At 49.0% G+C, this 16,086-nt stretch overlaps 1 protein-coding gene and 1 pseudogene across 1 annotated transcript; both read left to right on the top strand.

The window, feature by feature from the left end:
* The first annotated feature begins 525 nt into the window (after positions 1 to 525).
* LOC149857428 (uncharacterized) lies at positions 526 to 11,678 on the top strand. Its single transcript, XM_090062982.1, has 6 exons — positions 526 to 806; positions 2,679 to 2,730; positions 5,586 to 5,773; positions 6,300 to 6,461; positions 8,335 to 8,445; positions 11,428 to 11,678. Exons 1-6 carry the CDS (start codon positions 630 to 632, stop codon positions 11,539 to 11,541), a joined length of 804 nt encoding a protein of 267 aa, XP_089919108.1. The 5' UTR covers positions 526 to 629; the 3' UTR covers positions 11,542 to 11,678.
* Positions 11,679 to 14,717: 3,039 nt separating this feature from the next.
* LOC149857427 (uncharacterized) lies at positions 14,718 to 15,389 on the top strand (annotated as a pseudogene).
* Positions 15,390 to 16,086: the final 697 nt, after the last annotated feature.

Below are 16,086 nucleotides of genomic sequence, written 5' to 3'. Positions count from 1 at the left end.
TGCCACCAGGCTTAGCTCCATGGGGCCCACGGAGCTCAACCTGCCCTCGCAGTGCTGCCAGACTCCTCCTGCCCAGTCAGTGATCTTTGCAGCCCAAACTGTAGGTGTCAAATCCATGCTGCTGCTGCTGGAACACTGTTGATGTGGATTTGTTGTGACTTAGGCACCAAAACTCTGTCTTCATCTTACTTGCACTTTACCAGTCAATCTGGCCCCATATCTTCAGGGATGATGTGCATTTGCAAAAATTCACTGACTTCAGTGGAGCTACAGAGACTCACCCAAAAGTGAAGACTCGATATAAAGCAAGGAGTGGTATCCCCACAATGGGGATACTTATGTAAGGAGAGGACTCAGGCTATATAAAAAACATGTACCAACAAAAAATAATGGGGCTTTCGTGTCAACACTAATCGCAGGAGCTGCTCAGAGCGTGAGATCATGTTTTGCTCGTGTCTCCTAACCTGCTGTTTATTTATCAAATGAATCATTTTACCATGTATGACAGGAGCTTTTATACAAATGCAAACATTGTTGAAAGTAAGAAAAAAGATGTAGGCGGGGATTTAGTAAAGCAAATTCACTACAGGGAAAACACAGCCAATATAAATTTAAGCGTGGAAAGAGAGATGCAGACCAGAGGCAGCAAGGAGGTGAACATGGCCGGGCTAAATGTCTGCAGCGTGCTGGTGACAGGAAGCAATCGGGGAATTGGTCTGGAGCTGGTTAAGCATTTTGTCGGGAAGCCAAACCCACCAGATGTGATCTTTGCAACTTGCCGGGACCCAGCGGGAGCACGGGCAGAGGTGAGGATTCACTCTTCTTTTTTGCTGAAATTCACTGGAGGAAACTTTCACTGCCCCACCCCCCACCAATTGTGAAATGAAAGCAGATTTAAGAATCAGCTCTAGAACTGCCATCATCTCCAGCAGAGCTGGCCAGCTGCAGGTTTTCCTCTGCCCCAAACACCTCCTTCCTTGGAAGGGGAACATTGCCAGTGTGGGGCTGACACCAGTTGTACAGACCCCTAACTCAATTGGGCGCGATTCTCCCCTGCCCTCTCCCTTGTGCAAGGGACAGCCTGCCGCCCAGAACACAGACATTGTGGTCTCCTCAGTGACTTGCAGAGAGAAGGCAGTTTCCAGCCTAGCCTGCTCAAGATACTGCTCATCTGGCTCCCACCCTCCCACCTTCATATATGCACTGCTGAGTCTCACTGTCAGGGGTAATGCCATGTGGCTTTGAGCCATGGTGATCCATTGACATGCTCCCACTATCCCCTAGTGCAGGGGTGGGCAAAATGCAGCCCATGGGCCAGATGCAGCCCGCCAGGCCATTCTATCTGGCCTGCTGGGCCCCTAAAACATTTAGAAAATTAGTATTTATTTGCCCCTGGCTGACTGTCATGCGGCCCTCGATGGCTTGCCAAAACTCAGTACGCAGCCCTCCGCCTGAAATAATTTCCTGCCCCTGCCCTAGAGAGTTGGCCTTTCATAAACCTCACAGACATATGAAACACTGGCTGCACTGGCAGCTGTAGCAGGCAACCTGGAACACTGCCCAGTCGGGAGCCCACTTCTGTACCAGGCCTGAGGCATAGCTGCAGAGGATCAAGGATCTGGCTGATATTCACCTGACAAGCAGGAGACTTATTCAGGAAATAGTTAGATATCGAAATCCCCAAGCCAGCTGCTCCTCAGAGCTCATCCTATTCACCTACCAGGTACTGGGATCACTTCTGTTACCTCAGTGTCCTGTGGAGGCAAGAAGTATTTTTTGATGTCCCACAGCCCTCCCCATATTGGCATTCCCCTTCCCAACAAGCCTTTTCCTCTCTGGCTTTGCAAGGCTCACCCCAGAAGACCTCTTCATATTTCTGTTTTGACCTCTGCTTCTGCAAAACTGCAAAGGCTTGTCATGGAGAGCAGGTCAATAGCTCCAACCTCTCCTCCCCCTGTGCAAGAAACTCTGGGAGGAGGAATGCTCCTGTCTTGCAGCTGTGCCACTGATATGACTGTTGGGATCAGCCAGGAGGCAAGAAACCTGGCAGGTTACATAGATGTTTTCTAGGGTACCAAGGGAGTCACTAGGGAAAGAGCTGAGTCCTGCTGACTGCTCCCCAGGACTCTGGAGATGAGGCCTCTGGCCCCTGGGGAACCACAGAAGGGGATTTTGTTTCCCAGAATGAATGACATGAGCTGGGGCAATGAACACTGGCCATAGCAGGCCAGAACCAGAGGCAAGGGAAGCAGAGGACAGGTAAGGAGCAGGAGGCAGACTGACAGGGAGAATGGAAGAGAGGGTGGGAGGGGGAGGGCAGCAGGCACATTACAGGTGGGCCAGGATTGCTGTGCGCTTCCCCAGTTAGCTGCTGGTGAAGGGTTGCAGGGGATGGTTGCTGCTTGTTCCCAGACACCACCACAGCAATGCAGCTGGAGTTCCCAAGATGCTGGGCTTGACCTTTAGCTTGGCCTTGACCTCTAGCCACAAGGCCAGCATCTGCTTGTACACATTCAGGTACCACCATTAAAGGACAAAATCATGTGGTGTGACAGCAGAAACTATGCCAGAGACAGTGGGCTATTATCATGGTCATCCAGGTTAGAGCTGAACAGGACACCCAGCACTTGTGCCTGCACTTTTACTTTGGTACCATAACACAAAACCTTTGTTTCCAGGAACTGAGGAAGATGGCTTCCAAACATCCAAAGGTGATAGTGCTGCAGCTAGGTAAGGCCTCCCTACTTCTCCCCTCCTACTGGCACTCAGCAAACACTGAGTGGCCTGTTCTTCTCTGGCTTCTTTGCAAGTCTAAGTCTCTTCTCTCCATGCTTTGTGTACTTTCCACTGCCATTCTTTTTTTGGGCTCTTCTCTGTCAGCTGAACACAACAGCCAGATGAACAAGCTAGGTTGCATGCTGACAGTCCTGTCACCTCCCTGCAAAAGGCACTGACTCAGTAACAGATGTTGGCTATCTAGTACTCTTATTTGGACCAAATGCTGCTCAAATTCTGATCCCTTGAAGTTCAAGTGGAAGTCAGCCAAAGATTTCAGTTGGAGCTGGACTGGATTGTTCACACATTTGTGGCAACTGTTGAGAGGTAGAAGAAAGTAAAAATCAAACAGGGCTTATGACTGTTTGAACAGAGTAGATCGATAAAAATAAATTAATCTTGTTTGCATTTGCTAAGATGGAGTGGGACTGCATAGTAACAGGTTGTAACAGGCAGACTTAGTACCCCATTTGTTGACAGAAGTTGCATGGAATCACTCAAAAGAGATGAGTTGATTACAGCTGCAAGACTTCTTGCAGTCTTAGGGTGGTTTCTTCTCCCACTTCTAACTTGCTTGCAATTTAAACTCCCTTTGACCTGGAAACTCTCAGTCTCCAAACACAAGGGCTAGGGACAGACATTACACATAAACATCAACAAAGCATGCCCCCGGAGGCTGCGGGGGCATGGCTGCGCTGGTGGCGGCAGAAGTGCAGCGGTGGCAACGACGGGAGCCGGTGGTGGTAAGTGCAGAGCTCCCACAGACGCCACCAGTGCTGTCGGCAGCAGGGGAAGAAGGGGTGGCGAGCGTGGACCAGGAGTCAGTGATCACCTGCAGGCACTGCCGGCAGCACTGGCGGTGACTGCGGACTGCCCGCAGATGCTACCTCCGGTGGACAGTGTCGGCGGTGCCTTTTTGTAGGAGGTGCACCGCCACGCTCATGAGGTACACGTGCATGTGCACCCACATGCACCCCTGACACATTGCCCCTGCACATAAACCAGTTTAAATGATCAGAAACTGGTTTAAACCTGTGCGCATAAACCATTTTGAAAATGGCCAAAACTGGTTTGAAATAAACCTGGTTGAATGTAGTATCAGAGGGCCTTTGTACACACCAAAAAATTGGCCTTTAAAGAGGCTTCTCTAGCCAGAGCAGGGGTGAGGCGTGGCTAGACACTGGCCTGCCATGGCCTCTGAGGCAAATTCTTCCCTCCCTCCACTCTGGCAAACCCTGCAGACCACAGTTGAGGTTTGCCAGCCCCAGCCACACCAGCTTTCCTGCATCCAAGCAGAGATGGAGTTAATTCCTCCTTCTGTCCAGCTTGCCTGCGGCCAGGCAGGGGCATAATTCCACAGCAGTCCTGGACTGGAGAAGTGAGGCAAGCTAGTCCCCTGTGTGCAGATCCAAGACCTGCACCTGTGAGGCCAGAGGTAAGACCTGCAGGAGCAGACTGAGAGGTGGGAAGTGTTGGCAAAGACCTGACAATCATCACACACATGAGCTGGAGCTGGAGGTAAGGGAAGTTGTAGACTGGTGCCCCAGGCTGGTAGCTGGCATCTTGTGTGTCCTGCTAGACCCGGCTGGTGCCTGGCCATGCCCCCTCCACTCCAACAGGAAGAGGTGAAAGCCTTGGAGGGCATCTCTCTTCCCTCCCCTTTGGCAGTGGCTGGCAGGCATGCTCTAGAGCCCCCCAGCTTCGGGCTTGAGCCACTGCAGGCACATACCTGTATTTCCTGATTTAACAGAGAATGTCTGTCCAGTTACTAATCAGTTTAAGCTGTGAAGCTTAGACTAACCTGCAAAGAGTGAATCAAATCAGGCTCGGGCTTTTTTAATGTCTGTCCCTAGCCAAGTGGTTTGATTGTTTCAAACTGGTGGCTTATCCTCATGCACACATGTATACACACACACAATTGTAGCCCAGGTTTTAACATTTCAGTTTAGAAAATGCGTTTGGGCATTGTTTCCCTGAATATCAAGGAGGGCAGCAAGGGCCACTGAGAACCAGGGAGAAGCAGATTATCAGAGGTTCTAAGTACCTACAGGTGTCTTTGATTTCAGCTGTAGCTGTCAATACCATTGAAAAGTGAGGTCTAGGCAGGCACCCCAAATTCATGGAGCCCTTTGTAACTTTAGGTTTAAAAGACTATCAGGAACTTATACAAGAATCCTGTGGCAGAATTGAGATTGGAATCCTGATCACCAGGGTCCTAACTCAATGTTTCAAGTGAGATAAATAATCAACTGTGGAGAATGACTGCAGCTTTAGTTCAATTTTTTCAAAATTGAGCCCCTTGTGTTTGGCTCTTCCATATGTAGTCTCTGGAGAGAAGTTGGCCAGTTGGGCTTTGTGAGTCTAATTTTACACATCCACTTTGAAATAATTGGAGCAGAAGCTGGAAACGTAAAAACACTTGGAAATGATAGACTCTGGATGCGTATGGTTTACTTGTATGACTTAGACTCATCCTGCCTTCCAATTCCAGTATAAGCCTGCAGACTGCTTGGATCTTGAATGTAAGACAGGACATGGTGACTTACCAACTTTGTTTGCATCTTTCCTAGCTACTTTGTTTTGGTCTTTTCTGTCTTCATTTAGCATTAAGGACAAATTTGTTGTGGTTCTAAACACAAGATATTTAAATAAACCTTACCTATGTCCCCTGTGAACTCATCCAGTAAGTGGTGACCTGCCTTAACACAAAACCAAATTTATTTCAGCAGTTATTTCTGATATTATCAAGACTGAAACCAAATCATGGTCATAATAAACCCTAATAAACCACTCACTCTCTTTCCCTCCAGAGGCTACGGACCCAGTGAGTGTTGAGGCTGCTGCAAAGAAAGCTGAAGCACATCTGAAAGGGTCAGGTCTGAACCTGCTGATAAATAATGCAGGTGTTATGCCACCATCTACTCTTGCATCTGTGACTCCTGATGACATGATGAGTGTGTATAACACAAATGTTGTTGGCCCGTTGTTAGTGACCCAGGTAAGAGTCCACCTGACCTTGCATTTCTGCTGATCCATAGGTGGGATTTGTTTTAAAATGAGAAAATTAGCCAGAAAAGTTCTATAGTTAAGAGGGATAGAGGACAGCTTATTTCTGTTGTAGTAGTATACAGCAATTTGAGTCAGCATCAGAGCCTGTCATGCAAGACACAGTCCAAACCCAGTACATGCCCCAAAGAGCTTCTCATCAGAAAGTAAAAGACAGAAGCAGGATCAGTCTCACACAGCTGACACCTGTGCTACCTTCTGGAAGATAATAAGCCAGCTGTATGAATTTATATGGGGTTGATAAAGGCGCAGCATGAAGGAGAAGGAGGGGCTGCAGGAATGGAAAACCTGGAAATTGCACCTAGCGAAAGGGTGGAGTGAAAGCAGGTACGAAATGGGGATGGGAAAACAGTAGCTCGATTAGGGAGACACTGGCTGGGGAGGGAAGGAATGGGAGTTCTGGTAGGCAGGGAGAGTCTATCATACTGATGGCAAACTGACACAGCGTCTTCCCCCAGGTATTCCTGCCACTGCTGAAGAAGGCTGCCCAAGGGAGCAGCCACAAACCACTGAGCTGCAGCAAGGCAGCTCTGATTAATATGTCCACAATTCTGGGATCCATGGAAAAAACTCCTGAGACCTATTCCTGGTTCCCAGTTGTCTCCTACCGCTGCAGTAAGGTATGTTTCCCTTTAAGTAAAACATCATGGGGCACCAGCTGAATTGGTTCTCTCCCAATTCATTAGTAGCTTGAGACAAAAACTGTTGTTGTTAATGTGCTGTAAAACAATTTTAAAAGTTTATCATGATTACTCACAAAATTGTCATTTTAGTCACATAGCTAAAAACAAAACAATGCACAGAAAGTCACAGTTATGCAGAATTATGCAGGTACTTTGGATGGTTGGGAGTAGGTGTAGGGTGCGTGTGGGGGAAAGATTTGTGAAGGTGTGGGGGGCTGTGGGTGGGTGTGGGGTGGGGTTTGGAGCCCAGGGAGTGGTGTTACTGCATACCCTGGCAGGGTGTGGGGTACTGTGGGTCAGGAGTGAGGGGCAGCAGCAGGGCTGGTGAGCTGTGGCTTGGGAGTGAGATGCAGGCAGACAGAGATGCAGACACACAGACACTCCCAGCAAGTAAGTGTGTGGGGGGAAGGGGCATCAGGGAGAGAAGGGGTAGGGGGTGCAGATCAAGACCCCCATGGTGAGAGAGGGCATGGGGCAGAGGCAGGGGTAGGGGCTGGGATTGGTCAAGGGATGGAGCCATGGCTTGTCCAGGGGAACGGGGGGGTTGGATGGGAGGGAGCTGCTCGTGCTGCTGTGCACACCCCCAGGGGAGGCATGAGCATGTGCCCCCCAGATCTGTGCATGGAGTGGAGGTGGGGCTCTGCACCCTGCTGTCATTGCCCCGGGAGCTGCGCGATATCATGTTGTGCCTCCCGCTGCCAGATGGACAGGAGACATGGCACATCCACGATGCAGGTCCCAGGACAATGGCAGCAGGGTGCAGAGCCCCAGTCCACAGTGGCAGCCTGCCCCTGCCCGTGCACAGGTCTGGGGGGGCACGTGCACACAACAGAGGCCTCAAACGCCCCCTCGCCGGCCCCTTTCCTCCCCCACACCTCTTCTCCTCCTTCACAGACTTACCTGCTGGGAGCTGCTCCACACACCACCAGGCTACATTCCTAGTCACCTGGAGCCTGTGGCTGCTCAACTGTGTCTGTCTGCACGCCCCTCCCCCCCTACTGCAGCTGCCCTGTGGTCCTCTGTGCTGCCACTGCTGCTCCACAGGGCAGCCTGGAGGCTGTGGTGATGGTGGCAAACCAGAGCCCTGACACAGACTCCAAAACCACTTGCATGATTAACACATTAAAAAATTAACACGAACAATGATTAACACATTAATCATGATTAATTGACAACCCTAATTTTTAACCTATGTACTGGAAATGAAAGTAATGATCATCCAGAAATAGTTTTAGCCAGTGTACTGAGAAGTGGCATGTATTTGAAGACTTGCCTCCACAGATGCCACTCAGAAAAATTAGTCTGAGATAACTGGTATGAGAGGGTTCTTTGTTAAGTTTTGAAGAATAGGTTAGATAAGCACTTGTCTAAGATGGTTTAGATAGGAATAATCCTGCCTTAACAAGAGGGTTGGACTAGCTGACCTCCTGATGTCCCTTCCAACCCTATTTTTTTCCTATGGTTTTGTGATTGTAATAACATCAAAGCTCTGTTTTGATGCTCTTATTCAAAACTAAAGTGGTCTTGAAAACCTTTTGCCTACCTGAGTTTGAAGAGGACTAAACTAAATTGAATTAATTATACAGGTATCCCACTTCTGGTATGAGCAGGATGTGAATACACATGTGGTTAATTTGTGAAGCAATCTGCAAACCTTCAAGAGTCACCTTCACTGAGAGAAGATTCCTCACCTATGCTATTTTTCAGGCTTCCAGGCATCTCTTCTCTCTCAGCACTTCAGAGTTTGAAGGGTTTGATTTGTTTTCCACGTCTGTGATTCTGCTTCTGCTCACGATGTATTTCCCTCTAGGCTGCTCTGAACATGCTCACTAAGTGCCAGTCACTGGAGTATAAGCAAGATGGGATCCTATGCACTGCAATCCACCCTGGCTGGGTGAAAACAGACCTGGGAGGTTCTGAGGTATGTCTACCAGTGGTCGTCCAAACTCACAGACAGCTAATAATATCTCCTAGCAGTGAGGGATGGTTTGAGGAGAAGTAATGATTTCCTTTTGTCATAGAGTGCCATTGCTTTTCCTCTAGTGTGACACGCTTCTTAATAGGAAAAATTGGCTGGACCCTGATAGAATCTTATAAAATTAAGGTTGGAAGGGACCTCAGGAGGTCATCTGGTCCAACCCCTGCTCAAAGCAGGACCATCCCCAACAAGATCATCCCAGCCAAAGCTTTGTCTAGCCAGAGATTCCTCCATGGACAGAGATTCCACCACCTCTCTGGGTAACCTGTTCCCATGTCTTACTACTCTCCTAGTGAAAAAGTCTTCCTAATAGCTAACCTAAACTTCCCTTGCTGAAACTTGAGACCATTGCTCCTTGTTTTGTCATCTGCCACCACTAAGAACAGTCTGCTCCATCCTCTTTTGAACCCCACCCTTCAGATAGTTGAAGGCTACCATTAAATCGCCTCTTGGTCTTCTGTTGTCTAGACTAAATAGGCCCAGTTCTCTTAGCCTCTCCTCATAAGTCATGTCCCCCAGCCAGAGACAACCAAAGCAGGGTGCGAGGCCTGGGGCAAATCAGCCTATGTGGGGCCCCACCCCAGACATGAGGAAGCTGCCAGCAGATTTAGCAGGGGGGTGCCGAGTAGCCAGACATGAAGCCGGCAGCAGTGCAGAGTCACCGCGGGCACTCTACCTGGCTCCATGGGGGCTCCCAAAGCATGGGACCAGGGGCAGTTGCCCCAATTCACCTCTCCCCACCCCCCAGGGACGGTCCTGCCCCCAGCCTGTCACCATTTTTGTTGCCCTCTGCTGGACTGTCTCTAATTTGTCCACATCCTTTCTGTAGTGGGGGGCCCAAAACTGAACACAGTACTCCAGATGAGGCCTCATCAGTGCTGAATAAAGGGGAATAATCACTCCCTTTGACCTGCTGGCAACACTCCTACCGAAGCAGCCCAGTAGCCTTTAGCCTTCCTGGCAACAAGGGCACACTGCTGACTCTTATTCAGCTTACTGTCCACTGTAACTCTCAGGTCCTTTTCTGCAGAGCTGCTGTCCAGCCAGTCACTCCCCAGCCTGTCCTGGTGCATATGATTGTTCTTTCCTAAGTGCAGGACTTTGCACTGTAACTTGTTGAACCTCGTAAGATTTCTTTTGGCCCAATCTTCCAATTTGTCTAGGTCACTCTGAATCCTAGCCCTATCCTCCAGTGTATCTACCACTCCCCACAACTTGGTGTCATATGCAAAACTGGCCCCAGGAACAACCCCTGGGGCACTCCACTTGTTACCAGCTGCCAGCTAGACATTGAGCCATTGATTATTTCCCTCTGAGTCAGATGCTCTAGCCACTTTTCTATCCACCTTATAGTTCATTCATCCAGCCCCTACTGGATGAGCACCATGCTTAGTACAGCCTGATACTTAATTCAGACAAAAGTCTCCTTTGCTTAGGAGACCAGGAGACTTAGCAGAGTTGCCAGTCTCCAGGCCAGGACCCAAGGTGTGTGAAACAAGATCTGAGTAGCACAAGGTAGGATCTGGGCATGCAAGGCCTGATCTTGGCCATGTCAGGCAGGATCTTGGTATGTGGGACCTGATCCAGATGGTGCAAGACAAGATCCAGGCACAATGGGGCCAACCCTGTACACCATGGCTTTGCACCATGCACCAGGCCCAGACAACCAAAAGGTGCACTGCTGGCCTAACGCTTCCCTACCTGGTGCCCCCTCTACTGGAGCTACTTTCTTCTGTTGAAGGTGGAGAAATTATTTTGAACCTTATTAACTCTTTCTGGGCTGATTCTCTTGGAGGTGAATATGCCCTAGGAAGGGACTTAAATAAAAACATTTATGGAGCTGGTCCATGATGCTTATAAAAACAGCTCACTGGTGACAGTGACAGTCCAGCAGGAGGCCACAAGAGACTTGCTTATACCTGACACACCCTCTCCCCAATGCTCTAACAACCTCCTCTTCAGACTCGCATCAAACCCAGAAGTTTACTAATAATGCTGCACTGAGCTGGTACTTCTGGACCTATTCTTGAGCCTTGGATTATGTGTGTGCTTGAGAGTGGCCAAAGGGAGCAATCCTGGAGAGGCCTCACCAAAGGAAGTATGTGCTTGGAGGATGCTTGTGGTTGTGGGTTTGTGGGGCGTGGGCAGGGAATGTTCAATTTTCTTGCTGCAGGGAGGAACCTTGATGCAGGGTTTGTCCTTGGCCATGGGTTTGCAAACAGGAGTCACTTTCCTGTTGTTATGGCCCAATAGGGTTGATGGTATTTTTATGGTATATGATGGGGCTTTGTTTTAGAAGAGGCTGAAAACCAGCATCTATCCTTGCATGGGCAGATCTAGAATTTTGAAAAGCGGGGTGCAGATGTTAAGGGGCATCATCACATAAAGAACAACACATATTCTTCTACGGTTAAAAATAAACTAAAAGCTTTACTAATATGCTAGGGGCCTAGGGCTGTATTATTCAGTTTAAGACTTAAGAAAAACAAATGTAACTTAATTGCAATGAGTTAAAAATAATCTGCAGGGCTCTGATATAGAAGCTTCCTTACCAGGAGCAGGAAACAGGCAGCAGAATTGCAGTACAAAGGATAGCTTGATCTGTGGGACATCAAGACCATTAGAAAGAAGAGAAGGTTGTTAATACGTGTGGAATGAATTGGTTAGAAGGGATCAGGCAGATGATAATGAGCCATGAAATCAGTGGACTTCCTCAGCACTGCCTGACTAGAAATGCTGCTGCCAGTGCAAAGCAGTTGGTTTTAAAGCCCCACTTCTTAGCCCCACTTTGGGTGGAGCAGGAATCAAAGGGGAGTGCAAGTATATCAGTGCACCTCCCTGGATCTGTCCCTGTACCTTCATGCACTTAATGCACCAGAGATGGAAAATCTTATTATGTCCTCCACTCTTGCTTGAATGTCACAGGCAGACTTGACAATGGATGAGAGTGTGAATGGGATTATGAAGGTGTTATGCAACCTGTCTGAAAAACACCATGGGATCCTACTGAACTGGGAAGGAAAGACTGTGCCCTGGTGAGAGCCCAGCAAGAAGAGGAAGAAAGGAGTCCAAGAGCAGCCTGCGGGAACCATGCCAGCACCAAGCTCAGCATGTATGATCAATGTTTGAATAAAAATATCGGCTGATCTAAAGTCAGTTGTAACAGGGGACCAAGGCCTCATTTTCTTTAACAGAGAAGAGTGGCAGGGTAGAGCTGCATTCTGAGGTGAGCTACTGAGCTTAGGCCAGCTACTGTGCAAGCTGCTTGTTCAGCTAAAAGGGAACATGTGGGCTCAGGGAGAGAGCTAAGGGGGGGCATGTGACCAGAAATGGTTGGAGCGCAGGGAGATACAAACTCAACCATGAGCCAGAGTGGGCAATCAGGTCCTGATCCCTTGAAGGACAGGGACACCTATCTGCAGGAGTGGCTGCAGGGAAGCTGGAAGCCTGGAAAAGGGTTTGCGGTGTCCAAGGTAGGATATGAGATTATGTTAGAAACTGGTAGGGTTATACTTATATTTTGGTCTTTAAGTAGAACCAGAGGTTTGGGTTGTGACCATGGGGCGGGAGATACGAACTCAGCCATGAGCCAGAGTGGGCAATCAGGTCCTGATCCCTTGAAGGACAGGGACACCTATCTGCAGGAGTGGCTGCAGGGAAGCTGGAAGCCTGGAAAAGGGTTTGCGGTGTCCAAGGTAGGATATGAGATTATGTTAGAAACTGGTAGGGTTATACTTATATTTTGGTCTTAAGTAGAACCAGAGGTTTGGGTTGTGACCATGGGGCGGTGTAAAGGCCACAGGGATTGTCTGATGAGCACTCTGTGCTTCAATCCCTGCAAGGCTGTAGGCCAGGAAAGTTGATACTGAAGTGGGGAAATGGAATTAGAGCAAGAGCTGTGGGACATGGGTGTGGCTATGAAGGGCACAATTAGAGCCCATAAGGCACAATTAGGGCCACGATTATTGCCCTAAGTCAGCTAGGGCCTGTAGGGCCATGGTAAGCACAAAAAGGCCAGTTGAGTGCCAGCAAGTCCAGCAGAACAGCATCACTGCATACCATGCTAGTGCACTGGGTCACTGGCACAGTGCCAGTTCTTGTCTCTAGCTACCCTGTTCTCAGCCACAATGGCCAATCTTCTAGATAGGGCTTTAAACTAAGATTGCTCAGGGGTGGGGTACACTGACTGGAGCTTGCCCAGGGACTGACATACAAGAAAGCTCCATAGATAGGGACACTAAGAGAGCCACTCTTGCAGGAGCTGAGGAAATAGTTCTCCTTCAGTGTGACAGGAAGCTGAGAGTCTCAATAGGTGGGGTACACTAACACCAGGAGCATGGGGAACAAGCAAGAGAAACTAGCCCTCCTGCTCTCCAGTGAGCATTACGACCTAATAGGGATTACAGAGACCTGGTGGGACTCCTCACATGATGGGAGCATAGCCTGCAAAGAAGAGACTGGGTAGGGAATAAAGTGAAGGTGCAGCTCTCTATGTGAAAGAGCAGGATGCCAACATCGGCTCCAAAGAAAAACAGCTCGAAACCCTGCAGGGGCGGGGGGGGGGGCAGCGGCAAGAAAGACCTAACTATAGGTGTATACTACAGGTTACCAAACCAGGGGGAGGAACTCGGTCTAGAATTCTGACCGAGGCTGCACACGCACGGGACATGGTCATCATGGGTGACTTTAATTATCTGGACATCTCTTGAGACAAACACTTGGCCAAGTCAGACCGGTCACATTCCTTCCTGACCTGCATCGAAGAGCTCTTCCTGGCTCAGGAGAGCATGGGTCAACCAGAGGTAGTGATGTCCTACACTTGGTCCTGGCCAAAGGAGACCGTCTGGTGACTGACTTAAATATAGAGAGCAACAGCAACCATGAAGCCATTACGTTCACTGTCCGTCACAAGGCAAACAAATCAGACAGCAGGACTGAAGATTTTGGACTTCAGCACTGGGTTTCACATGTTAATCAGGTTCAAAGTCAAGGCATCCAAACTCTTCTGTGCAATGCACTTCTAACTCGGCCCTACTGCATGGATAAATTAATACCAGGTGACCAGAGTGTAAAGTATCTAGCAGGCCTGTGCAAGCAGGCAGATATTCAATCTGGCTTTGGGTCCGGCTGCTTTGGATGTCAGCGATCTGATCCAGAGCTCTAGATCGGTTTGCCGCTTCAATTCAGTCAAAGTGGCTCCGAAGCTACCTCGGAGATCCAGCCATTGGCTATAATGGGGGATCAATGAAATATCTATAACTTTGTTGTTTTGTCTTTGATATGAGTGAAACTTGCAGGGGTGTGTCATGTTTGAGTTTCATTTGCTAAGTTAGAGTGCCGATGCCAGCAAACCAAAAGATCTAATAGGATTGCAAACCATAAAGCCCCTCAGTCTTAGTGGCCTTAATTTCTTTGCTGAAGGTAGCATTACAATTGGAGTTTATTAAAAGTTGTTCTCCACACTTAGAAGCTTGTTGTCTGCAGTGATAAGTATTGCAGGTGTCAATCACAAGGTTGACCCTTTGAACCCACTGAGGGCAACCAGATGAATAATGTATCTGGGTCAAATGAAGAGGTATCTAGGTCGTTTGAATATGTATCTAGGTCACTGGTGCAAAAATGTAATTGGCCGTCAATAATTATTCCCAATTGGCATGAGGTGATTGGTCATTGCTGACTATAAATAAGAGCAGATCCCGCCATTATGCGGAGAACGCCACGTGCACATCTTGGAGAGATCATCAGCAGATTGGCCACCTGCAGACACCTCCTCCTCGCCAGCCGTTCTTCATTTGGCGTATCTCCTTCACGGGTTTGTCTGATCGTTTCGTCAAAGAGCTCTCGGAAGGTTGATTGAAATGCATTCCCTTATATGAGCTGTTGACCAGTTCTGGGACTATTGAGTCAGGCAGCTGCACCTATCCTGGGCTTCGGCACCAGGGTAGAAAGCAAGGGCTCAGCTCAAGAACCCCGTGAACCAACAGACCCCTCTAGTTTCTTTTTAATTCGTGCACTGTAACTGAACAAAGCCAGCTATCCTGCCTATGCTACGACCATCTGTAGCATTAAACCTTTGTTATAACTAATACACTTAAGTGACTGACTCCTCCTCGCCGCTAATCCCCACCTGTCCGGTTATCGATCCCTTCTGCACCAAGCCGGTCGTGCCAACCCAGGCTCGCAGGTCAAGGGCTACACTGGTTACGTGGTGCAACATGGCGTCACGAACAGGATACGGGGGAGGCGAATTGGAGTCAGAATTAATACGCCACTGCCCATGGCATGAAGGAGACTGCGAGTGTGCAGACTCAGAAGATCTGTGGGTGCACATCGCTTACCATCAAGCGGGCGGTCTCAGCAGCCTGTTAATTACCGGGTATGTGTCCCTCGTAGGGGACAAGGGGGCCAAGGAGTGGGCCATTCAGTTGGCGCCAAGCTCCTTCGGATGTGTAATGAGCCGGAAAGGAATCATCTTTCAGCCCAGAGATGAGGTCAGGAACTTATCTCTGGCGCACGTGAAACCTGACGGCGCAGTGAACCCAACACCCACCCAAGAATTCTCGCGCTGCATCTGACATATACGGGAAGGGGGGGAAGACACCCCGCCTGATAAGTTTAATTGCCCCAACTTGCCGCCTGATTCGCACGGGCATGAATTGTTGACAAAGCTCCGCGAGACCCTAAAATCGGAGGGCCATATGGTGGCAAAGTGGTCTAGTCCCAAATGGGACAAAGGAAAAATGATGAATGTCCTGTTCCGGACTGTAACAACCTTGCTGCAAGAAAATGCAAATCTAGAATCACAGTTAAGTACAGCCAGCAAGAATGCTGAAGAGCTAGCGGTGAAGTGTAGCATTTTGTCAGCACCTGCCAGTGACGCTGAATAGGCCACACCTGAAAATGGCGCCGACTGTAAAGGACAGCAACAGGAATCTGGCGCCGAGCAAAAAAAGGGATTGTACCCGAGCCTGGAAGGGCTGGCAACGAATAACGGAACGTCAGTGAATGAAGCCACACCCACTGCTTGGCCGTCCTGTTTCCCCTTCTCCACCTTGCTAACTAAAAGCAACCTTGCGTCATCAGACGTAAGCACGCCTCCCTGGCCGAGTCACCCGCTTACGACCGTCCCACCTCCGCCGTACCTAGGGAAGCCTGATGAACCATTAACAACGAAAAGAAAACGAACCCAACGGAGAGGGATTTACACTTTCCGCTCTTCCCAGCAGCGTACATAAATTTACTACAGGAGGAGCCGGAGCGCCAGCACAGCTCACTACGACGACGCGTTCTAGGAATCGAACGGACATGAGTGATCTTTGAAAGGAGACCGGGATCCAGCCAGAAGAGAACCCTATCATATGGCTAGGCCGCTTTGTAGTGGAAGCGGGTAATGAAATCTTAGATGCAGACGAGGCTATGCAGCTTGTCCACAATACAGCTTGGAGCAGAGGATTAGTTACGGATCCAATCCCCATAACAACGAACAACCATTGGCCAATATCATTACCGGCCCTAGTAGTGGAGACTCTTATGAAAAAGATACATGTGTGGCATGAAGGTAAAACCAAACAGCCTAATGCTATA

The sequence above is a fragment of the Crocodylus siamensis genome, chromosome 9 (assembly GCF_052110815.1).
Source record: "Crocodylus siamensis isolate JL-2025a chromosome 9, ASM5211081v1, whole genome shotgun sequence".
Classification (NCBI taxonomy): domain Eukaryota; kingdom Metazoa; phylum Chordata; order Crocodylia; family Crocodylidae; genus Crocodylus; species Crocodylus siamensis.
Note: the sequence above shows the minus strand (reverse complement) of the source record. Positions and strands in the feature narration are given on the sequence as shown.